The following is a 13,877-nucleotide window of genomic DNA, read 5'->3' as shown; positions in this document are numbered from 1 at the left end:
ACCTAGCCAAGTGCATCAAGCCCTTGCAGGCAATCTAAATATCCACTCTTGAAGAGTACAATTTTGATAGAAGAATCTCGATGGATCTGGACTGCAATTCTTCTCAATTCCACAAACCCAAACACGAGACAAATCAGTGCTTAAAGTATTTAATAATGCTTCTACATGCCCTTGCAGATCCAGCGGAGGAGACCACATCTGTAAACCTAATGCTTCTTTGAGTTAATGTATCTAATAACTGTGAACTACAAATATGAATCTGACAGTAATAAATACACAAAAAAAGAACTTTATAAAATTGTAGAAAAAGAAACATGCAGCAGCTTTGGCTCCCCAAGAACAGAAATAGAGTATGAGCAAAACACCATGAGCTATACGATTTGACACCACCTCGACTAGCCCACTTATATTACAAATATAGGTTTTGAATTTTAAAAAAGGGCACAATCATGCAGTGCCACCAAAGAAAAAAAACGAGAAATGCATTGAAGCCCTCTTAACATGTTATGTTCCTTTGGAATCAGGAAATTTAGCCTCATAGTTCTGTGGAAGCTGCAAATAAAACAAGGAGAACAATTAGAAGAGCACAACAAATGTGAAACAAGAAGTTAAATGGAATAACATAACTAACTAACTACCATGAATGTTGCAGTGATCATTTTCCCGGCAAACCACCTTCCATGTAGAGCTTTCTGTGCACTGGTAGCAGATGCAGCACTATCAAACCGCAAGTACACATAGCCAGCACTATTCCTATGTTCAGAATAACATTACAAATGTGTAGTGAGATTTAGATTTAACCAGGCATGACCTGACAACAGAAAGGTGGATAACTCTCTCTCTCTCTCTCTAGATCAAAACTAAACATTCAGACAGGAAAGTTGAGGTAGCAATTCTACTTGGCAGTGGATGGATAAGAATGTAACTTCAAAATGACAAGGATAAGTTCAAGCCTCAGCAACAGGAGCCACCTGGATGGCCATTCCTGCAACTTGTGGCTAATGTGGGCTGGACTACCAAGAGGGAAAAATATTAGTAAAAAGTTTCTTTTAAAGACGAGAATGGAAACAAAGTGAAGAGCAGTCAACGTCAGAGCATGAGGCAAAGATATCCAGAACAGAATGAATCAAAAGTAACACTTTTGTATGGGAAATGCCAAAATGAACAGGATTCATGAAATAAAACTGTTATGATGGAGGGGGGGAGACACAAACCAACTACCTCATGCACCTTGAGTCAATGGCAACAATCATAATAAAGAGACTGACATGTAGAGCATCAAATCTTTAACAATAATAAAACCAGTGGAAATATTATAACTGGAGAATTTAATGGAAATTGTCATCTTAACCGAATTTAAAAATGACCATGCTAACACCATGAACATAGCATTAAACAAATTCGCTTGTTGGAAGATACCAGAGCAACACAATAGAGAGAGGGGGCAAATTAAAAAAATGAAAATGTTTACTATTTTATTAATCTAGATGATGAGTAATAATAAATGAAAATTGAGAGAGAAAGGTTAACGATTTAAAAAATGAAAGCCTGTATCTTTTCTATTGCTTAGGAGGATGGGCTCAGACGTTAAAATTTGAGTCTTTTCCAACATATTAGGCTTTACAATACACAAAGATACAACATTAAATTCTAGCATACCATGCTAACTTAACTGAGTTGGGGGGGAAGAAACTTAAATTCATCAATTAGATTGACCAAAATACAATCAAGGATAAAAATTGATATATCCCTGTGAAAAGTAAAGGCAACTGTGAACTTCTTCTTAAACAGGAACTTTGAATATCATTCTTCAAGTTCTGCTGAATTATCAAAGGGAAATAAACATCTATTATTCTGTATGCTCTAGCACTAGCCTCGACAAAGGCGGTAACATGTTTATCCTGAGAGAGAGAGAGAGAGAGAGAGAGAGAGAGAGAGAGAGAGAGAGAGAGAGAGAGAGAGTTGCATACTTGTCCACAAAGATGTGTTTCACAGGGCCAAACTTGGAACATTCATCTTGTACATCTTCTTTGATATCCAAATCAAAATCTGGTTCAGTCTGCAGTCACATTCCAGGCCTTAATACATGACCATGCATGAAAGGTTTTTCACAACAAATGGCAGCAAAAAGGTGGTGTCATAAAACCTCCTTCATTGGATCAAACATATTTGTAAGCAACAAACAATCGCTGGGAGTCCCCATGGGATCCATTGCTGCTAATGTTGATGATGCAGCTGTCAATCCTGCCGGTGTAGGTATAGTGCTCTGTCCAACAGAATGTATCAGAGGAACAACACCAGGAAGTGAAGCAGTTGGGATGTTGAGGGAGCGACCATTGAGCATAGGCACGTTAAGTGAACTAGCAATGCTGCAGAGGAGTATTTTAGAATACATTTATCCATAATAAGGTAAGCAACGGCATTAGGAAGCAAACCTAGTGGTGGCGGCACTGCGGTCTAGTTTCTGCATTAGAATCGCCCGAGAACGAGCATTTAGTGCCTGCATATTAATAAATCTAATGTGAGCTACAAAAGGAGGCATAACAGAAACTCAAGTATCTCAATTTTTTACAATGTTGAATCACAAAGATAGCAGCCAAGCAACAATCAAACAGTGATGCTACTCCTAGGTTGAAGCTACACAGCTGAATAATGGGGAGGAGGCAGGGCAGCATGTACCAATTCAACGTTTCATAGACTAGTGTTCAGGTCAAGTCCCACCATCATAAATTAAACCCAAGGACTTTTTCTTCCTTTCATCAACAAGAGTTTTAAGGGCATTAGACAACAGGACTTTCTTCTTTGTAAATTGTAGGTCTTCTGTTATTTTAGGATTAGAAGTATCATAGGCTTTTCTTAGATCTTATAAAAGCAGAAGCAGGGTAACCCAACAATCTGATTCTTTACTAGTTTTTCCTATTTGACATTGTTTTCATGTGATGTTCACTTGAAATTATAATTTTTTTTGGAAATTTGTAATTCTTGTGAAAAAAATTAGGCATGTTACATGCCAGGTCTAATTTTCTAACAAAAATGAACAGTTACTGTTTGAAAATGCAACAGTTCAGATGGCTGGTTGTTGTATGCCAACTAAAAAGGTTTTAATTTATCTAAAACTACTTTCATAATTTTCAGCATTCACGTTTTTGGGTAAAAATAAGCCTCTTTTAGTGTGTGACCTAGCAAACAGCCCCCTTCCCTCTACTATATGTATTTCACCTTTAAACCATGGTAAGTATGCTTTCAATTTTCACCTTTTAACGTAGTATTTATATTTAAAATAACTTTCATTTTCCTGTTTTTCTACATGCATGGATAAACAACCTGAGGTAATCTTTTTGTGCAGTTTTCTTTCACGCTACAAGCACTGTGCACACCCCTACTTCTCCCACAGGCCATAAAGAAAGGGCATTTATTTGCTTCAATTTTTTTTTCAGTTTCAAGTTTTAAACTAAAATATGGTATGTTTTAAAAGTTTACATATTCCTATGCCTTTATTCATCTTATGTAATAAAAAGTTAGACATCATTTATCTAGGGCCTGACCATATAGACAGGCCACAAATCTATGCTAGTAAACATCTAAAGAGCCATGTCTAGCGCAGTTCCACACACCAGGTGTCGGAATGTAATGAAATAGCGGAAAATACAAAAACAATGCCACTAAGGGTTTTACATGATCACGATCACAAAGGTGCATAAGCACAAACCGATGTCACTAAGGGCTTACAAAATCACAATCACAATGTATAGCACAAGTCCACTATAGGACAAAACAATAGCCAACAAGAGGCAACAACATAAGCATTAAGTGCATATAACACATTAACGAACTAAATAGAAAAACACAAAATAAAAAATATTCATCTTTATTGAGCATAAATGCTTAAAAGAAGCATTATCTATACAAGAGGGGTTCAACCCCTATTTATACACAAAACAGCCACTAAGAGATGCTATTGGGAGCTCCCAACCGTCATAAAAATGACCGTTAGGGAGCCCCAACGACTCTTTGGGAGAATGTCCAAAGAGCCCTTGGTATTTTGGGAAAAGGAGCAAATAAAAGACTGTCCCCAAAGGACATATTCTATTACAAGGGAAAAGACCAAAACACCCCTAGCAATAACAGAAAATAAAAGAGTAATATATATATACATATGTTTTAACACGGGGAGGGGCATACTGGTGGTTGGTGTTAATCGTCTGCTTTCCAGCAATAAGTGGTCGTCCCAGCCTCAAGACTCTACGACCTAACCAACATCACCACATTGTCAGCCTCAACATGTGTCATTGCGCCAAGCACCGGCCCTTAGGCTTTTAATCATATGGGGTCATAAAAATCCTCCAAAAATGTCCTCCCAATTAAAAACAAAGCTTCACAAGGCAGCTGGTTACTCTTGTTAAGTGGATCTTGGATTGGATCCAATATTTGGACCAAATCGAAATCCATAATCACAATCATGGGTTCATAATATGAAAGGCATGCTTGGTATGGGAGGATATACCTTATTATGGAACAACTATAATACAATTTTATGTATTTTATTGCCTTAACCATAATATAATTGACTAAGGAGGAGTTTGAGAACTAATGAACTAAGGTGGCATGGGACATGCTCTTAGCTGTCAAAAGTTGCGCCTAGGCTGGCTAGGCGTAAGGCCACCACCTAGGCTTATGGGTCTAGGTGGTAGGGCCATGTTTCTTACCTAGACTACCTAAGTTGTCCATGCCCAAGCCGTAAGGACATAGTTGTCATGTTTTTATAAAAAAAAATTGTCTTTTACTTTCTTTCTTTCTTTCTTTTTCTTCTTCCTCCTGCCCCAAAGGCTTTCCTTTTCATTCTCTCCTTTTCTTATTTTGTTTTTTTTTTCTTATATTTTTTTATTTTTCCTCCTCCTTTCACCCCTCCGCTTAGTTGTCAAAAGCGGAGCCTAAGCGGCCTAGCCTAAGTAGTCTCTCGGTCTGATGCGCAGTTGCACACACATATATATGTTTTCCGCGTATTTGTATATAATTATATATATTAACATATCATAAACATATATTAAAATTATTGCTTAAGGTGCACATCGGACTCTTTAAAGATTGTTTAGTTTATAGTACCTCTATGTACTGTTGGGGAACTTAACCATCCTCGCTTTATATATATGAATTAATCAGAGTTATTTATTCAAAAAATATGTAGTTTTGTTTTTAAAACTATATACATGTATTTTATATCTATTTTTTAAACTATTGGGTTAAAAAAGTTTTCATTTAATAACTATTTGGTTAGGATTTCTTTTGTTTAGTTGGAACCTTTGTTTTGTTCTCTTTGCAGGTTCTTAAAGATGATATGGGTTGAGAAAGAAATTTTATTGTTGATGTATTATGAAGATAAAGATTGCCAATACAAGCATTTGGTGAAGATTATCAATGAAGACTTGGATCCTTCACTTTGTTTCTTTTTGTATTTTCAAATTTTCGGTATATTACACCGCAAGTTTGAGGGGGTGTTAAAATGTATTGATTCATATATATATATATATATATATATATATATATATATATATATATATATATATATATATATATTATTGTTAAGTTCTATTGAGAGCTCCCCAATAGAGCCCAATGCTCTCTCTTTGTGTATAAATAGGGGTTGAAACCCTTATTGTAACTAATGCTTCTCTTAAGCATTTATGCTCAATAAAGATGATTATTTTTATATTTAGTTTTTTAATGTTTTATATGCACTTAGTGCTTGTGTTGTTCCTTGTGGGCTATTGTTTTGTTATATAGTGGACTTGTGATTGTGCACATTGTGATTGCGAACTTGTAAGCCCTTAATGGCATTGGTTCGTGCCTATGCACTTTTGTGGTCAAAATCTTGTAAAGCCCTTAGTGGCATTGTTTTTGTATTTTCCGCTAATTCAACACAATTATATATTTTTGTAATTGATTTATTATTGTAATAGGTTTTTCCCATGTAGTGGTATTTTTTATCATTTGCACCTACTTAATAGGTACTGCCCATTAGGGGCAGTTTTGTCTTTGTACAGTTTTTTTTATAGTTTTTGTTTTTTCCCTTTTGTATGAGGGTATATTGGAAAAAGTCCAACATAGTCGTTGGGATCTCTCCAAAGGCTATATTTAATTATTTATAGACGTTGGGAACATCCCAACAACGATATGGTAACCCATGTAGCCTGTATAAACTATAAAGGGGTATTTTACCCCATTTGTTACTAATGCTTTTCTAAGCATTCTCTCATAATAAAGTTAATATTTTTTATGTTCTTGTGTTTATGTTTTGACTCTTTGAAGTCATTTGTATGCACTTTGTGCTTGTGTAGTGTCTTAGTGTCTTTGTATTGTCCCTTAATGGACTTGCAATTGTGCTTGTGAATTTCATATTTGAATTTTCACATATTTCATTACAACATCAACTAGATTTTGAATCTTGACCCATGAATTAATTCTGGATAATTTAAAATCCAACTCTAATATGATTGCTATTTTGTGTTCATAAAAAAGAACATGCAAGCACTTGATAGAAACCTTTCACGAGACTGCCCCATCCTTAGTAGGAAATATACCATAATCCACAGTATATAGAAACTAGCAAAGCATTTGCATCATTGCACAGCCACCCCTTTTGACACAGCAAATATCAGATTGAGAGAGTGAGGGAGTGTGTGTACCGCTGGATGTGTGTGTGTGTGCATGCATGTGCCACCCATTTGAGCAAAGAGAAAATATCTGGGAGAGAGAGAGAGAGAGAGAGAGAATAGCTAGCATTGCAGTGATAAAGTGGTGTTTTGGGTCTGGATATCATACCAGACCCAAATCCATCTGTATAACCTTTATGTACAACTGTATATGTTTTATTTCATTCCGGGTCTGGATATTATACCAGACCCGGACCCATATTGTACACTCAAAACATATTAATATACTCTCTTTAGGTCACGATTTCATATATTGAAATCGTGGCAGCCACAACCCCTTTCTTCTTCTATTCCTTTTCTCTTTCTCAACGCAGTTTCTGTGAAGATTCTAACATGGTATCAGAGCCAAGGTCCATCGAGGGTTGAAGAGGCTTCTGAAGGTGCAACCGATTGACGAAAGGTTTGAGGTCTCCACTGTCTCCTGCCTTGCACTCTTCTTCAGTTCTTTTTCTCGTTCCTCCACCCCCCCTTTCTATTCTCTTGCTGGTGAATTCACGTCCCACGAGGGTCTGATATTCACGTGAACCCTTGTTCATGCAGACCCTGAGTGTCGCAAAAGGAAAATTCTACTAAAGTTGATTCACGTAACGACGTGAATCGCTGAAGTTGATTCAATCGTTCACGTGAATCGACCCACCTTTTTACCCATGATTCATCCTTTTCGCCTGTTTTTTTTTCAAACCTGGTGCACCAGATCTGTTTCACTTCTTGCGCATTTCCCTCTACGCATCTACTCCGCGTATTCAGATCTGAGAAATTAAACCCTCTTTGTTGTTCGCATTTGCTGAGTGACAATAGTTTGTGTTTAATCTGATTCTCACCTCTCTTTTTAAGTGTCTCATCTTTAAAATAAGTCTTCTCTCACTGTCACAGGTGGTACCTACATTGTTTTTATCTGAAAAACACTTAGTACATTCAGATTAATTTTCTGTTCCATGTGTGAAAATTTTCAACTTTCATTACGTTAATCTCCAATCTTATAAAAGTGTAAGGGAAAGCTTATTTTTTATTCCCTTTACTGATCGCCAGTTTTAAGGTTTACATAGCCGGAAAAAAAAGGGCCGATCAACAAATCTTACAGGCAGAAGATTGAGTATTTTATGAACACTCTTGTCACCTTTCCTTTCTCCATGGATTCTTATTCTTCTCAATCAAGTCTCTCTTCAAATTTTCTTAATCAACTCGTTTATGAAAAGTTAAACACCTCAAATTTCTTGATTTGGAAGAGACAAATCATACCTTTCATAAGGAGCCAAGGTCTCTTAGGTCACTTGGATGGAACCACTCCAATTCCCTTAGAATTTGCTACGAGAGAAGAGAAAGATGATAAAGGGGCAAGTTCAATTGTGTATGTCAAAAATGCAGAATATCTCAATTGGGAAAGGAAAGATCAATCAGTAGTTGCATACATCACTTCTACCTTATCTCAAGAGGTTCTTGTTGCGATCCCCGATAATTGTAGAACCCTGCAACTTTGTGAGAAATTGGTTCAAACGTATTCACAAGTTTCACAGGCGAGGATGGTTTTTCTCAAGAGAGAATTTCAGCTACTGAGAAAAAATTCCATGACCATCATGGAATATCTCAACAAGATGAAGACTATCATAGACCAACTTGCAGTTATAGGATGTGCCGTGAGTGACAGTGATATGGTGCAACAAACTCTGAGTGGATTGGGACCTGACTATAATATGATTGTCACTTCACTATTATGTCTGCCTGCTCTTCCTACCTTTGATGAGTTGAGAGCCAAACTGATTCAGTATGAGATGACTCTGAAGGGATTTTCTCAAGAAACACATGCACATACAAATTCCCAAGAAGTCTTTGCCACAGGAGTGACTTATGGTCGAGGACGAGGGCGAGGAGGACAAGGGCGAAATGGACACGGAGGACGTGGATTGCTTCCCACTCCAAATATCTTAACTCATACTCAGGGACAAAGGTCAATCCCCACTTGCTTCCTCTGCAACAAAAGGGGGCATATCAAGGCGAATTGTTGGCACAACCCTGAAAATAAAGGAAAGGCTCCACAGACAGAACAGAAAGCAAAGCCCACTAATATCAGAGACAATGGAGAGATTAGAGATTTGTTAATATCTGCCCTCTCAGAATTGAAGTTAAAACAGAACGATCAAGGCACATGGTTTGTCGACTCAGGGGCAGCAACTCACGTGACTGGTGATGCAGGTAAACTTTCTAAACCTATCCCTTATTTTGGCAAAAGTAACATTGTCACTGGAAATGAATCCTATCATCATGTTTCCCATGTTGGAAAATCTGTCATTCCCATGTCACACTCTACTCTTGAACTTACTGATGTACTTCATGCTCCAAATATCAAGAAAAATATTGTCGCTATTTCCAAGCTTGTTGATGATAATCATGCTTCAGGCGAATTCACTCCCTTCTCCGTGCAGGTCAAGGACCTTCGCACGAGGGAAACATTCGTTGAAGGAAAAAGACGAGACAATATGTATGTCTTTGAAGAAGCTCCATGTCATCCCGTCCGCCCTATTCATCTGGATTCGAAGTCTTCATTAGAGTTGTGTTCCTTCCCTTCAGCAATTGTTTTTAGTATTTCTGAATGTAATAAGCCTTTCTTGTGGCATAGTCAATTAGGACATTGTGGGAGTCATTTTATTGAGAAACTTGTTTCTAATAATCTCATTCCAAAAAAAAGTCTCAATGTGGATGGGAAAAGGCAGAAATGTTCCAGTTGTTCTTTATGCAAAAGTCATGTATTGCCTTTTCATTCTATTAATAAGAGCTTCAAAGCCTTTTGAGACGATATGTTCTGATGTATGGAGACCTGCCCCAATTGCCTCTGGGTCTGGGAGCAGATACTACCTAATCTTTGTTGATAGCTACTCTCGATACACCTGGATATATTTCATAAAAAATAAGTCAGAAGTTTTCCTTTTGTTTCAAAATTTTCTTTCCTTAGTAAAAAATCAATTCTCTAAGTCTATCCAATTCTTTCAATGTGATGGAGGTGAGGAGTTCTCATCAAGTGACTTTATTTCTTTTCTTCAAAATAATGGGATAGGAAGAAGGGTGTCCTGCCCACACACGCCACAACAAAATGGGATTGCTGAGCGAAAACACAGGCACATCGTTGAAAGTGCCATGAGTATGCTCCATGATAGTAATCTTCTCATTAATCTGTGGACAGAAGCCTTCCATTCCGCCGTACATGTGATAAATAGATTGCCTATGGTTGTTCTAGAAAATAAGTCTCCTTATTACTGTCTTTTTGAAGCTCATCCTAGTTATCATGATTTGTGTGCTTTTGGATGTGTTTGTTATGTGCATATTCATCGGTCCCTGAGAAACAAGTTTCAGGACAAGGCTCAGAAGTGTACATTTGTGGGATATGCCGACGACTACAAAGAATACAGGTGTTACGATCCCGTCAACAAACGTATCAGAATCTCAAGAAATGTCATCTTTGATGAACACAATTTTGATCACCAAGCTGGCACAATGGATATGTCCTCTACCATGACCGAAGTTTATTATCCTTGGCTGAATTCAGAACTTTTTGCTAGTTCCAATGAAGTCTGCCCTCCAAATTGTGGGCAGTAGAAAAAAGAAATGTTTGAGACTATTGGTACATCGAGATCACAGGATTGGGAAGAAATATCATCTATACCGGGCAGATACAAGGGCATTTGCTATGCTAGACAGAGAACGACAACGCCAAATCTTTCAAATCACACCTCAGCAGTTGCACCTACTCCCTCTCATACTCTTGAGGTCAGAAGATCCAATCGCATGCGACATCCTATTGATAGGTGGGTCAGCTATAACAATTTCTCTTTGGACTTTCAACTTTTCTTAACTACTCTGAATAAGAGAGATGAACCTATCATGTACTATCAGGCAACTACTTCCACTAAATGGGTATAAGCCATAAATGATTAAATGCAAGCCTTACATGAATGTGGAACCTGGGAAATCGTTCCTAGACCACCTGACAAAAATGTTGTTGGATGCAAATGGGTCTACAAAATAAAGTATAAACCAGATGAAACCATTGAACGATACAAGGCGAGACTAGTTGCAAAAGGATGCACTCAAGAAGCAGGACAAGACTATGATGAGACATTCAGTCCAGTGGTGAGAATGGGAACGATTCGAATTATTCTTTCCTTGCCGTTGAGCATGGATGGAAGCTGAGTCAGCTTGATGTAAAAAATGCATTTTTGCATGGGGATTTAAAGGAGGAAGTCTATATGGAACAACCCCCTGGATATCAAGAACAAAACTGTAAAACACATGTGTGCAGGCTAAAAAGAGCTCCCTTAAGATTCAGAAACATGGATTCTCACGCCCCTTATTGGATCACTCATTATTCATTTTTAGAAGTCAGAATGTGATCACTCTATTGTTAATTTATGTTGATGATATAGTTATCACAGGAAACTCTGAAGATCATATCAAAGAAGTAAAAAATCTATTAGGTCAGAGATTCAAAATGAAAGATCTCGGAGCCTTGCGCTATTTTCTTGGCGTAGAAGTCGATAGTCAGGCTCATGGCTTGACCCTCACTCAGCACAAGTATACGATAGATGTTCTCGGCAAGGCAGGTATGAAAGACTACAAACCTTTAGCCACTCCAAGTGTGCTCCACCAAAAATTAAGTGCTCATGATGGAGACCTGTATGAAGACCCCACCAGGTATCGCAGTCTAATATGAATGTTACAGTTTCTCACATTTACTCGACCTGATATTGTTTATTCAATCAATCAAGTGTCTCAATTCATGCATGCGCCATGTACTGGGCATATGGAGGCGGTTAAGAGGATACTCAGATATCTAAAAGGGACCATTGGAGATGGGTTGATATATTCTTCACAGTCGTCTGGCAAGAATGTGCGTGAACTTATTGTATATTGTGATACAGACTGGGCAGGAGATCCTGATGAGCGAAGGTCTACATCAGGATATTGTGTTTTTATTGGGAGAAACTTAATCTCTTGGAGTAGTAGAAAACAAAAGGTTGTTGCTAAATCAAGCACTGAAGTTGAGTATAGATCCATGGTTGCCGCTACTGTCGAAGTCACATGGGTCAGGCACTTACTGACTGAAGTGGGAGAAACGATCTCTCTGTCTACCTTGTTGTGTGACAATCAAAGTGCTCTCAATATGTCATTCAATCCAGTACACCACAGTCGCGCTAAGAATATTGAGATCGACCAACATTTTGTGAGACAAAAGGTTGAAGAAAAAGAGATTGAGCCTGAATTTGTTAACACTGAAAGACAAGTTACAGACATTTTTACCAAGGGCTTCACAAAAGATCGTTTTTGGACGCTTAAAGGCAAGTTGTTCATGGTTCAGAACCATGATCAACTTGAGGGGGGTGATAAAGTGGTGTTTTGGGTCTGGATATCATACCATACCCAAATCCACATGTATAACCTTTATGTACAACTGTATATGTTTTATTTCATTCTGGGTCTAGATATTATACCAAACCCGGACCCATATTGCACACTCAAAACATATTAATATACTCTCTTTAGGTCACGATTTCATATATTGAAATCGTGACAGCCGCAACCCCTTTCTTCTATTCATTTTCTCTTTCTCAACGCAGTTTCTGTGAAGATTCTAACATGCAGGTCTAACATGAGTGTTCAAATACCTTGTACAATATAGAGTACAAAAGTAAAATGAGAAGTCCAGATAAGGCATATCATCACTCAAAAGTATCATAGTTTTCCTTATCCCATAAGGTATATGTTTGGAGGGTCAGGTCATCTAATTGTTCTATAAAGTATAAACAAATAACAAAAGCTTAGTTGTCAAAAGGGATAGTCGAGGCCTAAGCGGAAGACCCCTAAAAGAACGCTTTGAGGCTTAGGCAAGACTAATCTGTCTAGTCGGGGCCAAAAGAGCAAAACATCAACAAAAGCATAAATATTACAATAAATAGGTAAATTTAGCAACAAGCATATGATTATAACTATGAATGAAGTGTAAGTGTGTAATTCAGTGTAACATATCACAATATTCATAAAATTGCTTGCATAATGCGTCTGCAAAATATATATCGTTCAAGGTAACTTCTAGTTCTAGGCGAGGGTTTTTCTCGGAGATATTTTTAAAATGGGTTTTTTCTCAAGAAAATCTCGAAAGCTTTAAAAATTGAAAAAAAATATATATAGTAATAAGAAAGATAAGAAAATAATTGGTTTTCTATTATTTTTTTTGCAAAAAATATAAAGAAACAATTAGAAAAGGTTTTAAACTTAAAATATAAAAGAAACGAGTAAAGATACATAAAATATGTACAAAAGGAATTTTTGAAATCTCAGAAAAATCGTGATAGTATCGTGATATTTTTATTTATGATGATATTTTGAAAATCTCAAGAAAATATCAGCTGACCTTGAAATACCGATAATATCGTGATATTTTCAAAATATCGGCGATATCGGTGACTATATACATAGGGTTCATCTACTATTAAACTAATGGTATTTGAGGTTAGCTGCCTTCAACGGTATTAAATTACCAAAATGTTACGAAGGTGGTGACAATTTTCAAAAAAAAAATGGTACTTTTAAGGGCTAGTTTATTAACTTTGCATTTGAGTGGGAGTTGAAGGGTTTTGCGCCGAGAAGAAACCAAACAGAGAGACATAATAGAGCTATGGAAAATTCATTATTCAAAGAAATTTCCAGCAGATGTTCCCCTCCCTTTTAGGGTTCTAGGGCAATCATCACCAGTAGGAGTTGTCCAACAGATCTCTTTCTTCTCTTTGAAGGTTATGGCGAAACCATCGCCTGAAAAGGCTTTCAGCAGACCATCATTTTTGTAGGATGCTGTGAGATTTATGAGGAAATGACTGGGATGGAAATAACTTTAGGATGAAGTTTTTCTTTTTTTTTCTCCCTTGTTTTGATTTTTCTTCTCAAATAGTTCGCTTTATTAAGAAAAAAAGGGAAAACTTGATCTGTAGGGCTGCAGTGTGCCACATCAAAAAATATGGATGTGCACGAGAAATTTTAATTAAATTCACAGCCAGAATTCAAATTTGAAAGTGATACCTTAAAAAATAACGATAAAATTGATTATAAATAGCACATAAATGGGAATATTTTCTTGTTTTCCATATACCACTTCATGGAAATAATGTTTTTATTTTTCATATT

The 13,877-nt window shown here is 37.0% G+C and overlaps 1 protein-coding gene across 1 annotated transcript in view; it reads right to left on the bottom strand.

The window, feature by feature from the left end:
- Window positions 1-274: 274 nt before the first annotated feature.
- LOC149832859 (uncharacterized) overlaps window positions 275-13,877 on the bottom strand; it is a 30,870-nt gene continuing 17,267 nt past the window's right edge. The window contains exons 10-14 of the mRNA XM_090014748.1: window positions 2,436-2,500; window positions 2,147-2,369; window positions 1,971-2,059; window positions 639-753; window positions 275-552 (exon numbers count right to left, since the gene is read on the bottom strand). Coding sequence (XP_089870874.1) covers window positions 505-552; window positions 639-753; window positions 1,971-2,059; window positions 2,147-2,369; window positions 2,436-2,500 — 540 coding nt within the window. The 3' untranslated portion in view covers window positions 275-504. The remainder of the gene's footprint in view (window positions 553-638; window positions 754-1,970; window positions 2,060-2,146; window positions 2,370-2,435; window positions 2,501-13,877) is intronic.

This window comes from Nuphar pumila, chromosome 7, assembly GCF_984573655.1.
Source record: "Nuphar pumila chromosome 7, dmNupPumi1.hap1.1, whole genome shotgun sequence".
Classification (NCBI taxonomy): Eukaryota; Viridiplantae; Streptophyta; class Magnoliopsida; order Nymphaeales; family Nymphaeaceae; genus Nuphar; species Nuphar pumila.
This window is presented reverse-complemented; position numbering and strand designations above follow the sequence as displayed.